This window comes from Lytechinus variegatus, chromosome 1, assembly GCF_018143015.1.
Source record: "Lytechinus variegatus isolate NC3 chromosome 1, Lvar_3.0, whole genome shotgun sequence".
In the NCBI taxonomy this organism is placed as follows: Eukaryota; Metazoa; Echinodermata; class Echinoidea; order Temnopleuroida; family Toxopneustidae; genus Lytechinus; species Lytechinus variegatus.
Genome location: NC_054740.1, coordinates 65,039,764 through 65,064,331, shown reverse-complemented (window position 1 = coordinate 65,064,331; position 24,568 = coordinate 65,039,764). Strand labels below are relative to the sequence as shown.

Genomic DNA, 24,568 nt, shown 5'->3' with positions numbered 1-24,568 from the left:
CCATTTGAATCTCCCCTTGGATATTTTATAGGGACCATCATCAAAGTACCCAGAACGAAGTAACTGAACAGACCTTGTTATCAGGGGATGGTGGTGCCTTCCATTGGATATTGTTGTTCACCACAATTCCTCCATCTGTATCCTCCCCAGTGATGCCTTTGAGCAGTTCATCCAGGGCCATTCTCTCCCGGTAGTCCATGTTTCTCTTGCCTCCATCCTTGGAGGTGTGGACCTGAGGGGCTCTGTCGGGGGAGAGGACATAAGGCAATGGGGCATTGCTATCCCCATTGGTCAGTCTGGGGATGACCGGAGACTGCTCCGGTGAGGGTGTTTTCTTGACCTGGGCGTAGAGGCTTCCATCTGGAGCCGAGGAGTGAGGGATATCCAGGATCATGTTGTTGTTGTTGTTACCTGACGTTTCATTGAGATCAGGACCTCCATCTAGGGTAGAAAGGAACGATAAAACTTACATGTTGATTCATACAGCGAAACTTTTACTAGAATTATTGACCATAATCCTTAGTGATCCCATCTGATATAAGCATTTTTTTAAAACACATTATCTGATTTGGGTGTGCACTATCAACACCTGAGCTACAGAATATGCAGTGTAAGCCTCTACCTGATTTCAAATACTCTTATGAAATAACCATTTTGCATATTTGCATCTTGATTTGTTTCTCTTATTTATGATTCTGGTAAAATACATTTAATAAAATGCACGCCAAGAATTTATAGAATGAAAATATAGGAAAATGAAAGACAATGGGCTTCTACCTTCAGGTCCTTCGATGATGTCATTGAAATGTTCATACGAATCCCATCTGATCAATGGATCATCAATGTGTTCAGACGGGAAGCTAGCTCCTGAGACATAGTCACTCCCATGGAGGGCATCGGGAGTGGAAGAGAAGATCAGTTCCACCTTGGTGAACTCAGGGAATCTAGCATCTATGAACACGGTATGGGAGAACGTACAAAACAAAAAATCTCTTGAGATATAGTCTTCTTAAGCATTTGCAAATTAAGGGTTTGATTGGTGGTGATTTTTTACCTGATTGCTAAGAAAGCATGAATGCTTGTAAGCAAGCAACCAGAGGACAGACGGCTTAAGGTCCTCTCCGAAGGAGCTGGTACTGAGGATTAATGCCTTACCAAAGGGCACTAGCGCACCAAGTGGGAATCAAACCCGGGTCACCGGAATACGAATCTATCACTCTACCGACTGAGCTATTGCGCCTCCAGTTCTGTCCAGGAAAGCACACACTCTTTTGACTTTATTTTTGTATTTTATGCAAGGAAGTTTTGAAATGGAGACGTTTCTTTCTTTCTCTCATACAAACAGAGGAGTTGCTCATTTTTTTCTTTCTCCTGTTCCATGATTATGCCAATATGGTATCATAATATCATAATGATGGTGAAAACATTCCACTGCTGATTGTTTTTATCAATATATATATATATATGATCATAAATTTTTATATCAGTAAATATTCTCATCATCATCCTCCTCCTCCTCACAATTATCATCATCATCACTACCGTCATTATCCTCATTATCACACCACCATCACCATCACTATCATCATCATTATTATCATCATCATTTTCAACATCACCATCACTATCATCATCATTGTCACCATTGTCATCATCATCATCATCATCGTCATCATTTTCATCAATGTCATCATCACCATCATTGTCCCAATTGCATATCCTACCTGTACAGGCATCATCCAGTTCCTGTTTTTGGAAGACTAATCTATACTCCATCACTGCTGTCGTATGAAACTGACATCTGAAGATTGTGTCTCGAGTTGTCGACCTGAATTTCTTATGGTAACACTTTAGCTGTTACATGGACAATTGAAAAAGAGAGTGAAGTTGAACTATTTTAGTCATTTGTTACATTTCGAGCCTGCATTCATATTTGAACTAAATACATGGATTTTTAAGAATTTAACAGTATTCTATAAACATTACAATGATGTAATGATTAAAAAAAGCATGTCATTTAATCTTCACAGAGTAGAAAGAGGTGCACTATGAATAGCATTAGTTTAGTTTTCATTGAATTTGTCAAAACAACACAAAAGCTAATGACATTAGCCACTATGAAAAACATAGTTTAAGCTAAAATAATTGCATGCAAATTTGTACATGTCGCCTACAGTTTACCTCAATCATTTTTACCATCATTATATTCATTACAATTACCAACATACTCCAATTTTAAACATTTGAATTTATACATTTAATTTTCATTATGATTGTAATGAATTAATCTGTTTAGAAATATGTAAATGGGACACGATACCTCACAGAACATTTTCGAGTTATTTATAAAGAAAATTCTGAATTTTGATAGAGTTTCAAACTTACCAGGATATCACCTCTAAGAGGAATTGCTCTACCGGGTGTGATCACAAACCGACTAGTTCCTTCAGGCACAGTGCTAGAAGTGTGACATTGGATATATAGAGATGTCTCATAAAAATTTCCTTCAATATATTCAATTAAGTTCAGCCCTTCATAAACAAGTTATATTCCAAAACAACATACGAAGTAATGCGCAATTCAATACTTTCAAAAGCACAAAGAAATGTGTAAATCATTCAAACTCTACTCAAGTTTGAAAGTAATAAAAAAATAATATAATTAAAATACAATTAATAATGCACAAGTAAGGCTTCCAAATGTCTGATAAAAGTACATGTGTAAGCCAGCACATTTTTTAAAGACCATTTTGCAAAACATCTGTCTTCTAGGGTGAATTTCTAATAAGTTCAACAGACATACCTATTCATCTTAACCTAGGAGAGTCACCTACATAACAATTTTTTCTAAAAGCTGACCAAATCCTCTCATATTACAACCCCTCAAATAAAAAAAATATACATTCTCAGTCTTGGTTATCTCAGGCAGTGATGTTTTTTCGCTCTCATAGACACATCACTGAAACTTATGATACAATAAGAAATACTACTTACTAGACACCAGATGTGTACACAGGACTCATGCCTTGATAAACCCTCAAGAAAGGACGACAACCTGACAGAAGAAATGAAGAGCAGCAAATTAGAATCGCTGGATTATTCATTTCAATGACTTTCTGCATTTATTGTAGAATCAAAATACAAATTTTCAATAAAACTGAAATATTTTTGTCCTAATGAGCAGTATTCATTACATCAAAAATTAATTAACCAACAAATAAATACCATAGTGGTAATTTCAGCAAAGTTGCATCAAGTTGCAACAAATAAATAACATAGTGATAATTTCAGTTGAAGTTGCATCAAACCAGAATTAAAAAGAGATTTCATAATTAATATGAGATCTTAAGAAAAGGGTAACATGTTAAAAATAACAGGTGAAGAGCATGATGAAATCGAAAGCTTGTTCTAGTTTTTACCTCCATTAGAATCATAGTTAGGCACCCCATGGATGACAGCATGATGAAGAAAGAGGGGTGAGCTGTTGATCTGGATGGAGTTGGTTAAAAGCCCAGAGAAGTAATCAATATACCGCATCTGAGATGGGTGCATGCTGCCCCAACCTTTGGCATCCAAGAAACGCTTCATGGCATGACGATCCATCGTCGAATCATTTCTGAAAGAGGGATACGGAACGAGAAATGAAATCCCCAGCTAATGTAAAAATAACATCATGTTATATTGCTGAAATGGACATTTTTTCCTTGTGATGACACCTTTTTTGTACTAACCACTATCCTGTCATTCTATTTTCGTGAATAAAACAACTCCAAAGCCCTGAGCCCCATTGTATAAAAGTTACCATTACTTTGCCACGCAATGGTAGCTTCCCAGAAGTCCTTGATTCTGAATTGTTGTTGATCAGCGATACCATGGTAGGTATCATTGGATGACAAAGTTACCATAATAGTAATTTTCATGAGACAGGGCCCTGTACCATAATTGATACATTCAATTGTGCAATTAAGCATATCTGTAAGTCTATGGCAAACCAAATACAAAAAGTACAATCAACTGTACATATCATTCGATCTCTCTATGTTATACCCCCCGTACTAACAAAACAACAACAGAAAATCCCACTGCTGCCACCACTCTTTACTTTTGATACAACACTTGAAACATAAGTCGCATTATTACTGACTTAAGTAGTGTTGCATATCATTTACGCAGGCAATCAATCAGAGAATTTAGTCTTACAATTAAGTTAAAAGCTTGAGTTCAGGAGCTTAGGATGGTCCAGCTAGGTGATGATCAGGTTTGATCTACCTTGATCAGAATGATCAAGAAAGCTCCCATTCCCTTGGCCGACTTGAATACTTTGGACTTCTACAGACAAAATTCTTTGTGTCTGTAATGAGAGTGATATCCATACAGACAGACTGATGTTGATAATGGATTGAACCCAATCAAATTGCTGAACTACAATGCCAAAACAAATTGTTTGTCCTTGAGAACCATAACTGAATTGGAAATTAGATTACACCATCTGGTATTAGACCAAATGGTATATAAAAATTGTGATGAACCGTAAAAAAACAGATGGATATAAAGAAAGTACTTACCCTGAAGTGATGCTCAGATAGTTCATAAAGGCTGATACCACTACGCCTATGGGTCCCCTACCACCCTGGAAAAGAAAATAGAAGGAAGAATGATACAGTTATCAGGACTGTAAAAGGTAATCTCTAGGTGACTGTGGCAATTCATATTACTGCACATTGAAGTAAATAGAAATCACAATTATGGCCCTTGAATATCTAATTGAGCACATAATTGATATTTCATACCACTCTTCCCTTTCATAGTCTGTATTAATAAAGTCAAATCTGCTTTAGTGACCACCTGAATAGAAGAACCCCTTTCAAAGAATACCACACATTTGATTTGCCTCAAACATTTTTTTCCTATTGAAACATATATAACAGGAAGACTACCTGTTCATAAAGCCCACTATTTTTGTCTCCCCTGTACGGTCTTTAAAGACAAGTTTTATTGTATTATAAATGGAAAGTGGACATACCTTACAATGTAGCACCACAACATTGTTGAGGTTACCCTTCATCCAAGTCTCAATCTGTTTGCATATGCTGCAAAGCCTTTCTAAGGGAGGGGCGAGGACGTTGGGCCAGCCCAAATCACGCACCTAAAGAGGAAGACGCAAGAGAGAAATACAGAGATTATAACTGATAATTATTGTTGATGTGGAAAGCTTTTTGACAAGTTGATCATCAAAATTACCATTGACGATCATAATCATCATTGCTATCATCACTATCATCACCATCACCGTCACCATCATCATCATCATCATCAACATAATCATCACTATCACAATCATCACTACCATCACCATCACAATCTGCACCATAACTATAATCACAATAAACATTCCCATCCCCACCACCACCACTGCCATCACATTCTTAATCCTCACTACCGCCATTACCCCCCCCACCACCACAACTACCACCGTCCATGCACAATCACACCACCTGAACCACTGTCAATTATCATAACTACAACACCTCCACCATGAACACTCTTACCATCATCATCGATTAACTCCTTGAATGCACGAGGGATGAAAGGCAGTTCGAGCTAAAGCCAGGTAATAATAACAACAATGCACCTCGGAATATATTGTTTCTAGATAGATGGCGCTATACAAATGCCTAATATTATTATCATCGAGCACTATCACTTCTATCAATATTTCAATAATAATCAGACATCAAAACTAAAACAATTTTGTCAACCAATATATCCACTATAATCATTCACCACAACTTCTTTTTAGCCGCACCCACCATCAACAACACTGTCACCACTAGGACTACCATTACCATTCTCCTTACCTCTTGGTTTAGTTTGGATACATCATGTCTCCTCCTTGATAGGTTAAAGACCACGTAGCAGTTGTTGTGTTTGCTCTTTAGCATCCGGACTACATCTCGTAAGTTGCTTCGGTACTGGTTCTCAAGACCACCAGAAGGGAAAGACACGGCTACAAGGGCAACAAACAAAATGGCTGTTTGACAAAGCTGTTTTCAAGTTACATATGACTATTGGAATGACTGCAGACTTTTGATGTCAATCCGGGGGGGATATGATTTTTCTTATTATGTACAGTGGCTAATGGGAGTGTGTAATCTTGCCCCCCCCCTTGCACTATGGACCAAAAAATATCTTGAAATCCGACCCAAATCAAGATAACAAGATGAAATCCGTCCCAAATCAAGATTTTTCAATCATTTTGACTAACAATAGTTATAAAAATACTCTTTCTCAGCAAGCATTCTTAAGATATTACAATCCATGTACTTTCTTATAAAAATCTTCTGAATGGAAAATTCAATATTTTCAAGGTATAGTCATGGTCACAGGAAATGCACTCTTATCATGTTCAAACAGAGAAAATTAGGGTTACCTCATTTAACACAATATAGGATCACCTATAACAAATGGAGGGCCATGTCTTTGTTTTGTGATTCTGAGAATTAGTGATTCATACAGATTTAAATTCAAAGTTGTGCACTTAGAAAAATCAGTACAAAGTGCCTTACAGATGTTATAACAAAAATATCTATTGTTTTAAATCCTCATTCTTACCAATTAATCTCTCTGTTATATAATCCACTTCAAGATCAAATGAATATCTAACGAGTCCATCTCCACTCCTGGAAACAAAAACAAAACAAATTGTTGTTAGAAAAATCAAATGTTAAAGAAAATAAAATAGGTCTAGTAATGAGAGCTGGTGCTTTGGTTACTCTACTGCTTTTGAAGTTGGGATTAAAAAAAATTCTGGTGTTAGATCATCAATTCTGGTGTTAGACCATCACTGTGATGCCTATTTGAATGATTGGGCATTAGACTACAAGTGAATTATACTAAATGGGTTGCAGTAGACCACATGTAGCATAAATCAAATAGGAATTAAACCAAATCGATTGCAGATTTTATGGACCGTATTCTGAACTCAGGTTTAACTTATACTCAGGTTAAAAGTTGTGGTTTAAGTATGGATAGCCAATTGATGCATAAATCACTAACGGTACAGATATCATATTTCAGCTCATTTGGCTCTCAAATCATTCATAATTGTCCAGGAAGTATAAATAGATGATTAACATTAAAAAAAACATTAAAATATGTGATTAAATACTATGGAATAACAGATGTATATTACAAAATGGAAAATCTTTTTATAAGCCAGAGATAAAAAACAAAGGTTTTGTTAAGGTGTCACATATGTTGGATGAGTATGGCAGACCATTAAGATGGAAAGATGCCAAAAATAAAGGCTTAACATTTGTTGAATACTTTCTGCTTCTCGACTGTTACAAGTTTATGCCATCAAAATGGAAATTATTTTTTCTATCTCAAAATTTTCATCCCATTGTTAACAACATTTCATTGATTCCAACTTTAACTATTGATGACATCACTAGAGAAGTAACAGGTGTACCAAAGTATATATTTTACACATTTTTTATGAAGGAAAATAACCCATCAATTTCAAATATATTTACACGTTTAAAAGACACCTATGGGTTTCAACAAGAAGAAGTAAGAGAACTTTTAAAACCACCTCTACGTACTACTATAGATACGAGACTTCGAGCTTTACAATTCAAGATTCTTAATAATTTGATTCCTACCAAGGTTTGGTTATTCCGTATTAAAAAGGTAACGGATACACTTTGTACATTTTGTAAAGTATCACCAGAAACTCTAGTGCATCTTTTTTATTCTTGTCATGTTGTTAACCAATTTTGGAATAATGTTGGTACACTCTTTGCTTCACTAGATCTTCCTGATTTCCTCTTAGAAAGTTATGTTCTTTTTGATATCTGTAAGCCCCGAATTCCCAGAAATATATTTATATTGAACTTTCTGCTCCTGTCAGGTAAACAATATATTTTTAGATGCCGATGTGACGAAACAAAACCTACTCTCTCCCATTTTTGTAACTTTCTTTTATCATTTGAAACTGTTGAACATACCATTGCACAAAGGAAATGCAAATTAGAAAAACATGATGGCAAGTGGGCTATCATTCTGAATACTTTAAAGAGGCGATAAAGCAGAAGGCTATTTTGTTATGTTTATTTTTTTTATAGGCCAAGTGCCTGAATTTTTTTGTTGTTGTTGTTATTGTTATAAACAAACATATTTTTTCTTATTTTATACTATTTTGTATGTTAGACATGTTATTTTATATGCCAACGTCATCTGAACTTTAATATGTGATCCATTATACCATGAATGTTTTGTTATGTATATTTTGATGAAAAGGATCAATAAAACTTGAATTACAAAAAAAAAATAAATAGATGATTGTCTTCACCATCGATAAATCAGGAAAGAGAACAGTTAAAAAAAGAAACATACAACTTAATAAAAAAATTTGGCTTCCCATAATTTTAGCAGAGTTAGACCATGGTCTAAGTTAAACCTGACTTCAGAATACGGGCCTATGGGTTTAGCAAATGTGTTATCAGAATATCTGAGGAGACAAACTGTTTGTAGACAAAAACCTGTTATTGAACGGTCAACAAGGATCTTACTTAGATGTAGAACTATTATTTACACCAACATTCTGCCCAAAAGGGTAATGGTAATATAATACTCACTTGATAGATATTGACTTTGTCTGTATGGTTTGAGGTTGCATCTGATGTTGTATTAGTTGTTGCGGTTGATGTTGTTGTTGTTGTATGCGTTGCTGTGGTTGTTGTTGTTGTGGTGGTGGTGGGGCATGTTGTATCTGGACCGTTGATTGTTGCATGATTGATTGAACAGGTTGGAGCTTGGGAGATTCATCCAGTTGTTGCATCTTCCGTGCTGTTGCCGGGGTGTGCGGTAGCCGAGGAGTGGATGGCGGAGTGGGAGTGGTCGGCGTTGAGGGCGAGGAGGAGGGCTTTTTGCGCCGATTCTCTGACGGGGATGATCCAAATATGTATTTGCCTTCAGGCGAAATCTAATACATGGATTATATTCAGGGATTAAAACAAAGAGCAAAACATAAATCAATCAGACTGCCTGCTTTCTTGTCCTTTTCTACAATAAAAAGATTAGTCAGTAACAGAAAAAAAATTCAAACATGAATGAACAAATCTGATTCATGTCAAGTTATATCAAGGGTTTTCTTCTTTTTCTTCCGCTATACATTTCGTTCTGTTTTCCATAAAGAAATCTAAAAATTCAATACTAATGGACAATATTTTCAGTCTAAAACATGATTTTTTCTTTAATTTTTATTCAAGCTTATGGCTCCAATATCAATGATTTCTGATTAGGTTCTGTCAGCTGACCTCATTTTCACACACCATGAAGCTGAAAATGAGGTCAAACCAGAGAGGAGAAATATCTGGCTAACATATCATGGAAATTCAGTGAGGAAAAGATGGGATTAGTGCCTTGTGAACAACTTCCTTTGCCGTTATTGGATTAAGATGCTCCCGAGACTATCACCCCTGACAGTGGCAAACTCAGAAAGATAAACACTAGAAGATGTGCGGTATGTTAAAGTAGAGGTTCACCCTGATATCAAGATTGTTCATAAATAGGCTGAGAGGATGTTACTTTCCTCAAAATGGAGTTTGCAATACAATTTCTCTTACTACATAAAGAACAAAAAAAAACCTAGTAATTGCATGACCGGCAGCAGTCTTTTCTAACATTCCAATCCGGACATCATTATCTAACAAAAGACCCCTTTATAAATCTTAACACTTTTTAGACTGCATATAACATAAACTTGCCTATAATCAAAGCAAATATTTCTGGCCACCCTTCCTAAAAATTCCATTATCCATAATAAAATGATGTAAAAATTAAAATATCAACAACACAACATGCCAGTTGCACACATGGAATTCATTGAATAACTAAGATGTTTTTTTCAAAATTTTCTTAAAATGGAGATGGAGGAAGTGACTGTTAGGAAAGTCTACCAGAGGGTAAGAGGGGTGCAAAATTTCACCCATCACGTCCTGTCTACCAAACTTTTTCTGATTAATGGTAGACAGATGAAAGAGATGAGGTTATCTTTACTATGAGGATTGAGGAAAGTGATATGGTCTTAAGTCCACATATGGCTTAATTGAATATACTCAGGAATTCAATTACTTCTTTGGGGAGATACATCAATACAAAATACACTTTTGATGACATTTTTTAGACTAAATCTAACAGTGCAGAAAATGCATAATGTACTAGCAACAGCTGACAAGAAGAGTAAGAAAATGGAGAAAGGAAACAAATCAAATGAGGAAATATGTAGAGATTGCGAAAATACAGTAAAACTTGTAGAACCATTGACCTATTGTAGGTCCATGGTCTAACACACATTTTCCAAAGATTCCAGCCTGTATATAATACATGGACTCGGTCTCCACAGAAGTAGTTGCGTATTGTTGATCAGGATAGTTACACAAAATAACTAGGAAAAGAGGAAAATGTATTGGTCCTACCGTCCTAATAGTAATTGACAGAAAACGTAACAAAACAAATCTTAAATAAACTCTTTTTCTTTTTTACATAAATCTATAGCATTTTCAGAGAACTGGATAAAATCTTGCTCTCAGTATATTCCCCTCAGACCCTAGCATATTTGCTATCATTTCCAGATGTTTGTAAAGATCTTCAAACCGTAAAACACAGAGAGATACAAAGTAGATATTAATGATGGAACTATCTTCCAAGATTTATGGCTAACTAAACGAGACAATGACGGAGTCCACAAGAATGGCTACGTGCAAACTGCACATACACAAACGTCAATTGGAAATTACAATTTATGGCCAATTTGCTGCTGTGGACCATAAAAAACCCCTCAGTAGATAACAACATATTCTTACTATAAGTGTTTCAGGATCGCTTAAAATGAAAACAGGGTATTCCATTTCAGTTAATTGAGTAGAAATAATGTTATTGAAACCAAATCCCAATGCTTCATAAAGAACTTGACACTTGATTTAAAGTGAGAGTGCACATTATTTAAAACTAAGGTGTTAAAAAGGTGACACTAGTTGGTGTCCCTAGAGGACCACACCTTAAGTTGTTAAAATACACCATAGACATTATACCACCAAGGTGCTGAACACCAAAACTTATCACCAGAGTGAAATGACTGATGTGGTTCTCCATGCACACCAATCAACACTGCAGTTTTTGCTGTTTGGGGATGGTTTGGAGGGGCACCAAAAGGTTTGATTATCTACTTTTTTATTTTGTACTACCCACATTTTTTTTTTCATTTTCTTCACTTTTGTATATTTTTTTAGTTTCATTTTATTTTCATAAATGACCCTCACCCCCATTCATTGACAGTCAATAAGTTGACTTCTTGTTGTGTGTGTGGGGGGGGGGGGGTGGAATAACATAAATATTTCCTCTTTTCTGGTAATTTCTGGAATAGGGAAAATATTTATGGAGGCAAGGGCTCTAGAGTTTACACCAGTTGTGTAAATGTCTCCCTTGGTTTGTCAGAGTCATAAATTTATAACAGTGGCGAACTCTGGTTATAAGCATGTACATGTATCCTTTAATTTGGTGAAAAATATCAATAGCAATTACTCGGCAATGCCTGCTGTTATAATACCATTGGAACATGAAATTCATCAAAAGTTTTTTTTTCAATAAAAAAATACCTCCAGATCTCAAGCTACCACAAATCATATACAAAAAATATGTTAATGTTTATTGTTTTTTTTTTGTTAAAACAGACATTATACCATTCCTTTTATTGGTTTGTCAAGAGATACAGTTGATTGATTTTTCTTGTAATGTATTATAATGGATAGGGAAAACCAGACAACTCGCTGAAACACCATGCTTATTTTGCTCATTTCTTAGCAATTACATTTTCTTCCAGATTCACCTGGCACATATACATATATTTATTTTTACTTAACCACTTGGGTGGTCATTTTATTGGGTTCTGTTCAAATTTATTTTCAGATTCTTACCACAACTGGCATTAATCTTTAAACTTGACCACAATGTATTTCCACAATATGAATATAGCTGAAAAAGAATTACATATATTCTAAATATATTTTGGTTAAAAGCAATAACTGGAAATGCATCTTTCACTTTCAGTTTTAGGTTTCCTCACAAAATAAACTCCTTTTTCTTTTTTTCAATTTGTTTTTCAGTTTTAAAAAGTTTAAGTTGTCTGCTTTGGACAAGGCTGTAGTACATATTACAAATATTATGTGGAAATAACCTCACTCCCATGCAACATTAAATTTCCCATTCTCGACAAAAGTGTTCAACTTAAGCCAGGCGGAATAGACTATTCATATCTGGGCTTTGAGACATAAAATATATAAAAATATACAAAATTTTTAAGTGTACTTGGAAGGTGTTACCAGTTCCTTTGTAATTGTAAGTCCACACCATACTTTTATAGAGCCAGACTCTATTGTGAACATTAATCATTTAAGGTCAAGTCCCCCCAGAAAAATGTTGATTTGAATGAATAGAGAAAATCAAATTACCATAAAACTGAAAATTTCATCAATATCAGATGTAAAATTAAAAAAGTTGAAATTTTAAAGTTGCGCCTATTTTTCACAAAACAGTGATATGCACATTTCAGTGGCATGTTAATGGGACAGTTGATGATGTCCCTCACTCACTGTTTTTTTTGTATTGTTTGGATTATACAATATTTCATTTTTTACAGATTATACAATAACGACCAACTTGACTGAACCATATGGTATTACACAATGCTAATTCCACATGCTCAGGGAGGAATTAATCACTGTTTCACTTGACAATGAGGAGAAAATGAGAATATTTTATATAAGGAGTTCTGTCTTTATATAATAAAATACAAAAGAAATAGTGAGTGCATGATGTCATCAGTCTCCTCATTTGCATACCGATCAGGATGTGCATATAACTGTTTTGTGAAATTAAGCAAAACTTAAAATATCATAAAATTTTGATAAAATTTTTAGTGTTATGCTTATTGGATTTTTCTTTTTATTCAAATTGATATTTTGTTTGGGTGGACTTGTTCTTTAACATTGATGTTAGAGGGCCCTTTCCACCTGACAAAAGTTAGTCTACACATACCAAACTCTAGATTCAACATGTTGTGAATGAGAAGGGGAAAGTTTCTTGTTGCCTGGAAGACAGGCTAAAGTGGCATGATAAAAAACAATGGAGATAGCATGCCTGATTCCATTCACAAATCAAAACAACATGTAAGTATTCTGAAAGTATTTATTTTAGCTAATTTATTATATCTACACAACATTTGTTCCATAATGTATTTTCCAGTTGTCTGCCACACATATAAAACATTGGAAACAGAGTCATAATCAACAAACGCTGGTTTGTATTTGTAAGAATTATTTTTTTTATTAAAAAAATCAAATATCTTCAAGGAGATTCCCCCATTTGTTATTATCTCACTGCAAAATGAAAGGGCTTTGACCAGTTAATCTAATGACGATGGGAATGATATTAAAATCATGATTATGAAGATGGGGTCTAAGATGACGATGGATTTGTGGGAGGGGTGCATGATACAACAGACCTACCCTGGGGGACCGTGGAGATTTAGGAGACCCGTGTTTAAACTTCTCATTGGTCTGTGAGGATTTTCAAAAGAACTGATTAACATATATCCAAAGCAATAATGATAATAAAAATAATCACAATATGGAAATAAAACAACACACATCGTTCCCTTGAATTGGTTAATACCAAAGACACTTGCAAGAATTTAAACCTCCAATCAATTTCAAGCAACTGTTGGGTCAGAAAAATCAATCATAAATCTTGAAATTGATTGCAAATTTGCACTGTACTTGATTATTGGTCTGGTTCTTGTAACATGCAGTTAAAATTTAAAGTATTGATATATCAATTGTATATCCACATAAGATATTTGCAACTGATAGCAAATGTTTTCTTGCACCACCCACAATGACAATGAATTAAATCTCACACAGTACAATAATTTTGAATGAGAAGCCCAATGAACAGGTAGTTTAAATTTTCTTTTACCCAAATGGCTATATATTTCTCAAGAGATCTCAACTCGCAACTGCCAATTTCAATAAATGGTCCATAACGTGGACATCTGCTCTTGGACGAAGACAGATTTAATAAAATCTGACCACACAAGATATTATCCTATTTAAGAAGCAGAAATCATTATTGTAGTACATGTAGTTCAGGAAGATGGTACATATTAATTTGGTTCGTTGGTGAATTTGATATTTCAAGGAATAGGTAGATGTCAATGAAACCTTGAACAATTAAAGTAAGGTTTGAATATAAGAATATGTACGTGAAACTGAAATTTTTTGTAGTATCAGAACAAGGAATTAACTGTTTAAGATGTAATTAAATAGTTCTCTCTTTTGCATGTATTCTGCCCCCTTCAATTCTAATTTCTCCACTTCTTAAAATATCACAACCAATACCTGATTCCACTACATAGCAGATGTTTCAGATGGGAAGTGATATTTGTTTTAATATCATGATACTAAATACACAGAGAAATCATACAAACAGGTGTTGTAATATGATCACAGAAATTTATATGATCAGACCTTGGATCATGAAAGGTCATTATTGGCATATTTTGACAATTTATATAATTTGATTATACATGTAGATATTTTAGATGCTAAAAAGGGAGAAAGTGGAAGATATTTGATTGAAAATAAATAAAAAAGATATTGGTGACTTACCGTTGGGGACTGAGGTAGACATGTTGTCATAACCTGAAATTAAATGAGAAAGAGATTGAAAATTAAGCATACTAGATAAATACACATAAAATGAGATAAGCTAAATTAAACATTAATTTTAATTTCACTTTCAAGACTTATTGATGCTCATTTTGGAGCTATTTTTAAACAAAAACTCCAGGAATTATAAAGACTTCATGATCCCATCAAATTTGGACTTCAAAAACAAGAGCAAAAGTAAAACTCCCAATGAGGAAGCTTGGAGATATTTATGAACATTTTTTAATTGCTCACCTATTGGATAATTTGTTTAATGATTAAATCATTTGGTTGAATTTGCTGAGAGCCATAACTCTGATGCAAAGAATGCAGTGTGTTCATTAAGTGGACTATTTACAACTGTGATTCACATGCCTGTTAAAATAATTTAACAGTGTAAAAAAAAATACGCACTGTAGACACTTCTACAGTAGGAGTGTTCACAGTCTTGCTCACTAAGGAGTGTGGAAAAATGATCCACACTGTTAAAATGCTTAAATCTAACAGTATGAAAACACTTCCACAATGTGGCCATCTCAGCATTGTGAGTGTTCATGGTGTGTTCACACTGAGGACTTTATAAAAATGTGATTCACACTGTTAAACAGATCAAATCAAACAGTGTCAAGACAATTCCACATTGTGGCCACCGCAGCAGTGTAAGTGTTCACGGTGTGTTTACATCGTGGACTTTGTTAAAATTGTAATACACTCTGTGGCCACCCCAGTAGTGTTAGTATTCATAGCAGGTTCACATCAGGTACTTTGTAAAAATGTGATTCACATTGTTAACCAGATCAAATCAAACAGTATTAAGATGATTCCACACTTTGGCCACAGCAGCAGTGAGTGTTCACAGTGCGTGCAAATTGTGGACTTTGTGTAGAAACGTAATTCACACTGTTGAAATATAACAGTATGAAGACATTCCACACCATGGCCACCTCAGCGGTGTGAGAGTTCGTAGTGTGTTCACATAGTTGACCCTGTAAAGTATGATGTACACTGTTAAAAGGATCAAATCAAACAGTGTTAAGACAGTCCCATACTGGACACTTCAGCAATGTGAGTATTCAGTGTGTTCACATTAAGACTTTGTTTAGAAATGTAATGCTTAAAATGCTCAAACATAACAGTATGAAGACATTCCACACCATGGCCACCTCAGCAGTGTGAGAGTTCGTAGTGTGTTCACATAGCTGACCCTGTAAAGTATGATGTACACTGTTAAAATGATCAAATCAAACAGTGTTAAGACAGTCCCATATTGGACACTTCAGCAGTGTGAGTATTCAGTGTGTTCACATTGTACACTTTCTTTAGAAATGTAATGCTTAAAATGCTCAAACTTAACAGTGTGAAAACAATTCCACACTGTGAACATTCAGAGTGTGTTCTTTGTAAAAATGTGAATCACACTGTTAAAATGCTTGAATATAAAAGTGTGAGGAAAATTCCACACAAAGTGCACCTCTACAGGGTGAATGTTCAGTGTGTTCACATAGTAAACTGTGTGAAAAATAATTCACACTGCTAAAATGCTCAAAATCAAAGGTCAAGTCCACACCAGAAAAATGTTGACTTGAGTAAATAGAGATAAATCAAACTATCATAATGCTGAAAATTTCATCAAAATTGGATGTAAAATAAGAAAGTTAAGACATTTTTAAGTTCCACTTATTTTTCACAAAACAGTGATATACAGTCGATGATGTCCCTCACTCACTATTTCTTGTTTTTTTTGTTTGAAATATACAATACTTCATTTTTTAGAGATTCGAAAATAAGGACCAACTTGACTGAGCCACATAGTATTAAACAATGTTAATTCCACATGTTCAGGGTGAAATAAATTGTTGTTTCACTTGACAATGAGGAAAAAATTAGAATATTTCATATCTCACATAATAAAATACATAAGAAATAGTGAGTGGATGATGTCATGGTCTCCCCATTTGCATATCGACCATGATGTGCATATTACTGTTTTGTGAAATTTATCAAAACTTTGTAATATCATAACTTTCTTATTTTATATCTGATTTTGATTAAATTTTCAGTGTTGTTTGTTGGATTTTTCTTGTTTTATTCAAATCAACTTTTTGTTGGGGTGGACTTGTCCTTTAACAGTGTGACAATAAGTTCTTATTGGCTGTTTAAACATTGTGGAACAGTAGGACCCATTACTACAAACAAAATGAGACACACTATAAACTTTGGCCTAAGGTTTGGCATCTATGATCTATTGAAAGTCAGTCTGACTTGATTTGGGAAAAGTCTCTTTGTCAGGCATCCCAAGGAACAATGTGAATAATGGAACATTAATTTGATATATAAGAACATTTTACTATATAAGATAACAGGAAGAGGAACCTTGGCCTTGTAATGAGTTTGACGTCATTAACCACATAGCAAAGACATTAGGATTGTCCTTATAAAGGACAGTAGACTACATAACAAAGAAAGGAAGTTATGGAATGGTCTAGAAAATGACCCAAGTTTTAGTACAACTCCAATCATGCAGAGTTCATTGCATGAACGAATGACCAGTACTAAAGTTTGTTTAAACCTTTTTTTCAACTATCATCTTTTAAAAAAAAAATACCACCTCTATTCAAAACAAAGGGAAGTTACAAACCATAAAAATAAGTCCAACTTATATGTTTTTAGGATGAAATACAGGATTAATAAAATAATTACAGATACAATACATCACATATGACAATCAAATTTACATAAAACGATTGTACATCGATTGCAGAAAAGAAATTGAAATAAGAAAAGCACAAGAAAAGCTAAAGTTCATCCCCTGTCCTGTCAAGCCAGTGATACTCCGTAGACTTTGACCTTCAAGAATGAAAATGAAATTCCTGTATGATGTCCTCATCATCAGGCAATCATCGGAAATTATAAATAGCCACAAAGAATAGCAAGCCGTGTCATTGTTAAGGAAATACATCGATGATCTATCTTTAATTCCCTGTGATGAAGAACTTCCTGAGAACTTTCAAATATTTCCTCATAATAGGTTAAAGTTTGGGCAGTTACACCAAGGAAGTCTTTCTCAAGTCTGGATTAATTCTAGAGGTACCAACAACTTACTACTGATTTTATTTCTTCAGAGTTTAATAAGATATGAGAAAGGCTACTTACTTATCATGAAATATTTGTTAATAAATTGAGGATTTCTCTGAGCTCTGAAATACTGGAAGAAGCTTCTAAATGATGGAATAGAGAGTGAAGTTCTTAGAACTTTCAAACTAACAGAAATCCAAAGGCAAAATGTGCAAGAGCAAGATATAATCAAAGAGCTCGAAAATATCTTTCTGGCAGTAACAGTTCAGTCTGCATAAGTGACTTTCTATAAGTCAAATAAGCGAAAATGTCTCAGCAATTTTTCAAACCAGATAAAGATAAGAATGTTCTATGCCTCTTCTAAGTAGAACAGATTTCCCTGGTCCTATGATATTATGCAGATTAATCTGTATTTGTACTGTAGATCTAATGAACAAGATTGACCCTATCAATATTACAGATAATTTAAAGATTTGTAGTGTTAAACTTATCTAGTCACAGGCTTGTATAAAGTTCTGTAAAAAGAAAGTATTCAAAAATCTAAGGAGAGTCAGGGGGGAAAACCTTGCAATGTGCACATAACTTACACTTGAGCATGCATATAATGTACACTTGTGCAAGCTTAGCCTAGATATATGATGTAGCAGTCAGTCCAATCCAAAACGTGGTTTTTATCTACGCTCTAAAAACTGTTTTAAGTATGAATGATGAAGAAATAATAGAAGTAAATGCATAGTGTATCACTAGAAATGACAACTTGGGATTGATATTTTCCACCTTATTGGAATACTGTAGTTCTAAAGCAATGAAATGAATTCTGAATCACAATAATCACCAATCGATTAGAAATGTGAAATGCACAAAATGATTGTTTTACGAGACAGTCTGAGACTTTGACCAACAAACTTTAAAAGAAGATAAGGTCATCCTTTGAATGTAGCAATGCACAACCGAACCAATAGAAGGTCTGTTGAAGAATCCCAATTGAGATCTTTGCTGGTTTAATGAAACTTTTTTGACAGCAGTTCTTCTGAAACATCTGTCAGTTTTTTTTTTTGAGAGACACCTATTGTTAAGACAGACAAAAAGAGATTGAATGTGACGATATGGCTAGAGTAACATAAGTGTCAATTAAAAACAGACCATAGACAAAAAATCCTCAAAAATTACAGCTTTTAAACCTTTGCCAATCCTCTGAATGCTAAACATCAATGCCATGGAAAAAATATAATTGCTATCATATCAGAATTTAAAGAAGTACATTTGAAGATGATGAATAAATGTGTGCTTAGTCATGTAACAGATGACTATAGAGTCTAGATTTGTGAGGGCCTCTTCTACTTGGGGCCTATTTCTTCATTTCCTACTCATCAGAGAGATGCAAATGCTATTTTTATGACAAACCAAAATAAAATCTAAAACTTTATTAACATACTTGAATTTATTGATATCTGTCAATAAAATTACACTGAAAATGAAAGTTCATATTTCAAGATTTACAACCATCGAAATGATTGAAGAAAAAAAAAAGTTATTTGTCATATGAAACATATATCATTTATGTGTAGTGTAATCTGATATTTGACTTCCGTTGAGACTCTACACCAGAAGGTTAAAGGCACATTAATGAAGAACATATTATATTCATCTTCTGTCATAATATTCCTTTTATTGATCTTGTTGTCAAGGGATAAGTTATTGAGCTTGTTGCTAAGAGATTAGTAATGGATTATCAGTAAAAAAATAAAATGAGGACAATCCTATCTATATAAGCAGGATTAACAGCATCCATACAGAAGTTTGAAAATCCAGTACTCTGCTTATTGGATTCTGGTTCGACTGCACGTGTATGCACAGGCTCCACTCCCTGTGGAGTATTCCAACAAAAATTTCCTTGAAATGGACCATCCGATTGGCAAAAACCACTGAAATTTCTTTGGTTACATATGAGAATATTGCCAACACCATTCTCATAGTCAACTTCTTCAGAAAAATTGTTATGTGATATTTACAAGTGCTCAAGCAAGACATCTTTATTTGTGCCACCCAATGATGCAGTAAACACCAACCAACAATAATATTTGTTAAACTTAAAAGAAGAAAAAATGATAAGAATGTGACAAACCTCATAGCTCATAACACCATCTACTAAGAAAATATCATCTTCTCACCTCCTCCTTCTAAAAAAAAATACACCACAGTGACTTACCAAATTAGGTGAGCTACTTTGGCCAAAAAAATATTTCCTAGTAAAGATATTCATTCTTCTGGGGACATCCTTACGCACAGCAGCCGAGATATGGGTTTGGAAATTCCAATAAAGTAGTCGGTTTCCACAATTGCTCGCACCACGCTGGGTTTGGGCATGCTAAATATGAAAGCTTGCGGCAGCTCCTGGCGCTAAGCTGTCACAAGTTATTCCAGTGTCATGGCAAAATATACATTACAGTCTGCTCTGCTTGGCTGCTACAGAGCGGGATTGGTGTTTTGATCCTGTTCACATGAAAACTTTAAGACTCCTCTCTTAATAATACTAGCTTGAGGAACCTTTCATAAAACTAATAGTCACTGATTTTCACTAAGTATTGTTATAAGCTACTAAAAATCCTTGCATCTGATTGGCTAAGAGCAAATTAGTCAGTCTATACAGTATACACTGAGAAAACTTTTAATGAAAAACTCTCCAGGTTGTGTGAGTACAAAAATTCTAACGTGTGTGAAGGGTAGAATGATTGTATCTCAATCCTAATATTTTGTAAATTCCAAATATGAATTTGAATATGTTTCTTATTTTCATAAACAATATAGGTTTAAACATAATTAATTACCATCTACATGGGAAATTGTAAACATGTATACTTTTAATAGAGTCATAAACTCATCACTGGCAAAACTAATGAACATAACAAAAATGACAGATATAAAGAAGTACTTGGCCTGTATTATTAACATAAATCACTTCTATGGTGTATATGTATGATGCAAGTAAATATATCAGCCACTTACAATTTTCATTGACTTTTTTTCAAACTGATTACATAAATGAAAGCAATACTGCAAAGTTTTACAAATTTGCGGGTAATTAGTGTATATTATGCAATCGTAAATTTCTACTTTGATATCTATGAATGACAGCTGGTCATACCAGTGGTCTCTGTAGGGAGATCTCAAATATAGAACGCTCAAACTGTTTTTCTGCTGATCCGAGGATTGATATCACCACTCTTTTAATGAACAAATTCAACAGCGGCAAAGAAAGAGAATTAGATCTATACCAAACAAAATAATAAGTTTCTACCATAGAGCTGCTTCAACATTAAAGACATTCTGAGTAAAGCATCACTTTTTCATGAGGTCATATTTGGAGAAAAAACACATTTCTCTCAACATTTCTTTTTTACTGTAAAATGTAAATAATCTTAATTTGAGTTCAGAGCCTGTAGCATTTTCACTGATAACTTAGATATTGTACTATCATCATGGTATCAAAAACTAAATTCAATCAATTCCTTTTTGGATACAAGGGCAAAAAATATGAATATAAATCAAGACCTAAAGAAAATACATGGTTACATTCAAAGTAGCCGAATTCAAAGAACATTTGGTGTCAAGTTTTCCTTTATGTTGTTTTATTTTCAAAAGATTTACTGAACAAAGATTTGAAGCTTGCTTCACTGAATACTCTCTGTATCAGAAACACAGAGTCAATATACAATTTTATGGTCGACGTAACACCATTCATCAAAATGGAGTAAATGTTTGATGAAAGAAAAATGTTTTCATGAAGTCTTTATTCTTATTATGCTTCAGTATCTATTCAATCAAAGTGTAATGATTGACTGATAACAATGTAATTTTTTCTTCAAATGTTTCATATTAGAAATTAGATTTGTGACAGCTTCTCTACTTAGGTGACATATGTATGTTTGATATTGCTTACTACAATTAATGATCTGTTTGGATAGTCCCTGCTAGATTCAATACTGATAGAGCTTTTCTTTTTCATACAAAATTGCTCCCTTTTTCTCTTTATTTTTTATATGAAATTCACTTATAAGAAGCATACAGAGAAAACTTTAAAAGGAGAAATAATTCATCTATTTATTCATTTGGTTTTATTTTAGCAAGGAATTCACAGCAGAGAATGAAATACTGCTTTACATTATTGATTCAATAAAGTTGAATAATACCGTATTTGCCACAACCAGTTCATTTACCTTAAGGGAAATAGAAAAATACAAACAGGACTTTAAATTTATAGTTTAAATTATTTACAATTGATGTATGCTATTTTATCGAATTGATTGACTTTTTATTCCATTAGAAAGTTATTGCTGGAAACAAGCTACAACACACTAAGAATCCAATATGTATACAACAATGGTGCAAGTCTTTGATAAATGATAAAACAAGAAGCATAAAAACTGAAGATGAGACAACAAGAAGGATAAGAACTGAGAATGGTAAACTGTCACACTTTATCAATCAAATCCCTCTATTCCACATAGCCATTATACATTCCATACCTACCATCTAAAGAATGAAACCAGTCCTCAAAAACATAACTATATTCTGCTGTACAAATAAAAACTACAAGTAGTATTCCCCTGAACATCAAACCGCATCCATAACTCCAGCGACCTTTATTTTTCTAATTTGGTCTGACCCAGATTTCGTGGCAGCCCCCCTCATTTGCCCTTGGCATTGGTGTTACTTTCGACCCCCTACACAGGCATCTTGGGGTCGCGGGGTCAAATTCCCTGTCAAGTCCTTATGCGCCTGAAATGCAGTCGCCATGACAACTGTGTTGCCAAGTTTTGATGGAGTTTTCATTTCAAGTTTCATAACATGGATTTGGTGGGATTACTGCTGGAATAACGTGTGTTAACAGCTTGGATGTGTTATAATCACTGTACTGGTAGAAATCGACCCAAGCAAGGTACAATTCTGAAGTTACAAACATTTTCAAAGGCAGTGGTAATTGAGCAGATATAAATGAAAATAAACATGAAAATTGAAATGCATTTTGAATCATTTACCTTGTAGCAGTTGAGTTTCCATGCAAGATGTTTCACTTCTTTAGCCATGTTAGCAATTTAATCAAATTTTTTAAAATCTGATGAGGTAGCTTCAGATCTCATCCTCAAATCGGAAAAATATCAGCTTCTCCAGGGGAGATGGAAAGAAGAGGAGACAGAGAAAGATAGAGAGATGGGGGAAAAGAGGGCTAGCACAAATGACTACATGGACTATTTCAAAGGAAATAGATGAAAAGAGAAATAATACACAAGATTGAAATGTGAAAGAACAGATACACAGAGAGATAGTAAGGAATACCAAGAGTTAGAGAAGATATCAAATGCAAAAAGAGAATAATTGATATCCTTGTATTTTCTCAGACTACAGCGTGATATGAAATTGATTGCTGAAATCATCGGAGAGATGGATTTTAAATGGGAGCGGGATCCCTTCTATTTTCAAGAAATCAATAACGGTGGTAGACTTAAAGTGCTCTGGTATATGGCCGACATCAAATGCAATAGATGGTGCTAAGGCGATGTCTCGTCAGATATAGATAATGTTCTCCAGCGACCACATTCCAATATAACAATTCCTGTAGTAAACACAAGATTTTTGTGTACTAATCCATGTGATAAATCCAGTATGATTATCCACAGACTTGTCTAAGAGCTGTATAAAAACAGCTGAAAACTGAAGTTATTTTAACTTTTGTTAGGCACTCATCATATCATCACCATATGATCATCACTGTTATTGCTAACAAAACAAACGTAGCACTGATAGAAAATATATTTCTCAACTTCTGACAAAATGGTTAATATTTCTACTTCCAGCATTGGAACTTGTTAACCGCAAAACAATGAAGACTAATTACAAAGTACTCCTCTAAATAAGTAGATCAATAAGCACTACCTCCTTTTTTCCCAATCTCGCCATGGAATAAATAAAATCACAAGTATTCCCTATGTAATTTCCTGTATTTCACAGTCCAATGAGGTTTCATCATGGCAGAAGAATGCGACACTGTTTTGCCTTCTTATTGGGGGTGTAACAAGAGATAGTCAGCAGGTCATCCAGGTGTGTTGTGGTCACAAGTGTCCAAGCTGTCAATGACCATAGGCTAGAGTAATCTTTTTTTTCTTTCTTCTGGTTACACCTCCACAATTACAGACAATCTTGCTTGATTAGCAGACAATGAAGGATTTACGGAGGAGTTTTCTTTCTTTCTCACATTTAACAAATAGCCTATATTCCCTTCTACATACGTCCTACATCTTGATTTACTAATCACCATATATAATTTTCAAAATTACACTCTGATGGTTGATTTTTTTAAAAATTCTATATCAAGTCAAATTTTCTATTTTATACATTAGCTTTATTTTCACCATTTTCAATTCATTACATTTCTTTCTAAATACAGCATCAGACAATGCTTCAACAAAGCAATTTGAGGAACTGCTCACTCCACTCCAGAAAGGAAAGGTGGGGGGAGGTCTAAAGGGAATTTATTTTGTGCCAACCCATAGTACATAGAATCTTTAAAAAACAAATCAATTAAAAGTCAATTATGACTACATAACCACGAAGTACAAGGTAATTTACCCATAACTAACCAATAACAAATGCATTGGTCACAGGATTCATGCATCTCTGCGTATAGCCAAATTATCTTTAAAAACATGGAATTTAAAGAAACAATTG

General features: G+C 34.2%; 2 protein-coding genes across 2 annotated transcripts in view; both read right to left on the bottom strand.

The window, feature by feature from the left end:
* The window catches only part of LOC121419898, a 100,999-nt gene extending 100,564 nt beyond the window's left edge, over positions 1 to 435 (bottom strand). The window contains exon 1 of the mRNA XM_041614381.1: positions 74 to 435. Within this exon, the coding sequence (XP_041470315.1) occupies positions 74 to 394 (321 nt within the window). The 5' untranslated portion in view covers positions 395 to 435. The remainder of the gene's footprint in view (positions 1 to 73) is intronic.
* On the bottom strand, positions 429 to 23,909 carry LOC121431608 (tensin-3-like). The gene is made up of 13 exons (XM_041629174.1): positions 22,882 to 23,909; positions 14,729 to 14,761; positions 8,639 to 8,985; positions 6,612 to 6,679; positions 5,858 to 6,006; positions 5,023 to 5,145; positions 4,565 to 4,629; positions 3,419 to 3,615; positions 2,994 to 3,054; positions 2,386 to 2,458; positions 1,725 to 1,854; positions 765 to 951; positions 429 to 441 (listed from the first exon to the last, which is right to left on the bottom strand). Exons 1-13 carry the CDS (start codon positions 22,927 to 22,929, stop codon positions 429 to 431), a joined length of 1,494 nt encoding a protein of 497 aa, XP_041485108.1. The 5' UTR covers positions 22,930 to 23,909.
* Between the last annotated feature and the right edge of the window lie 659 nt (positions 23,910 to 24,568).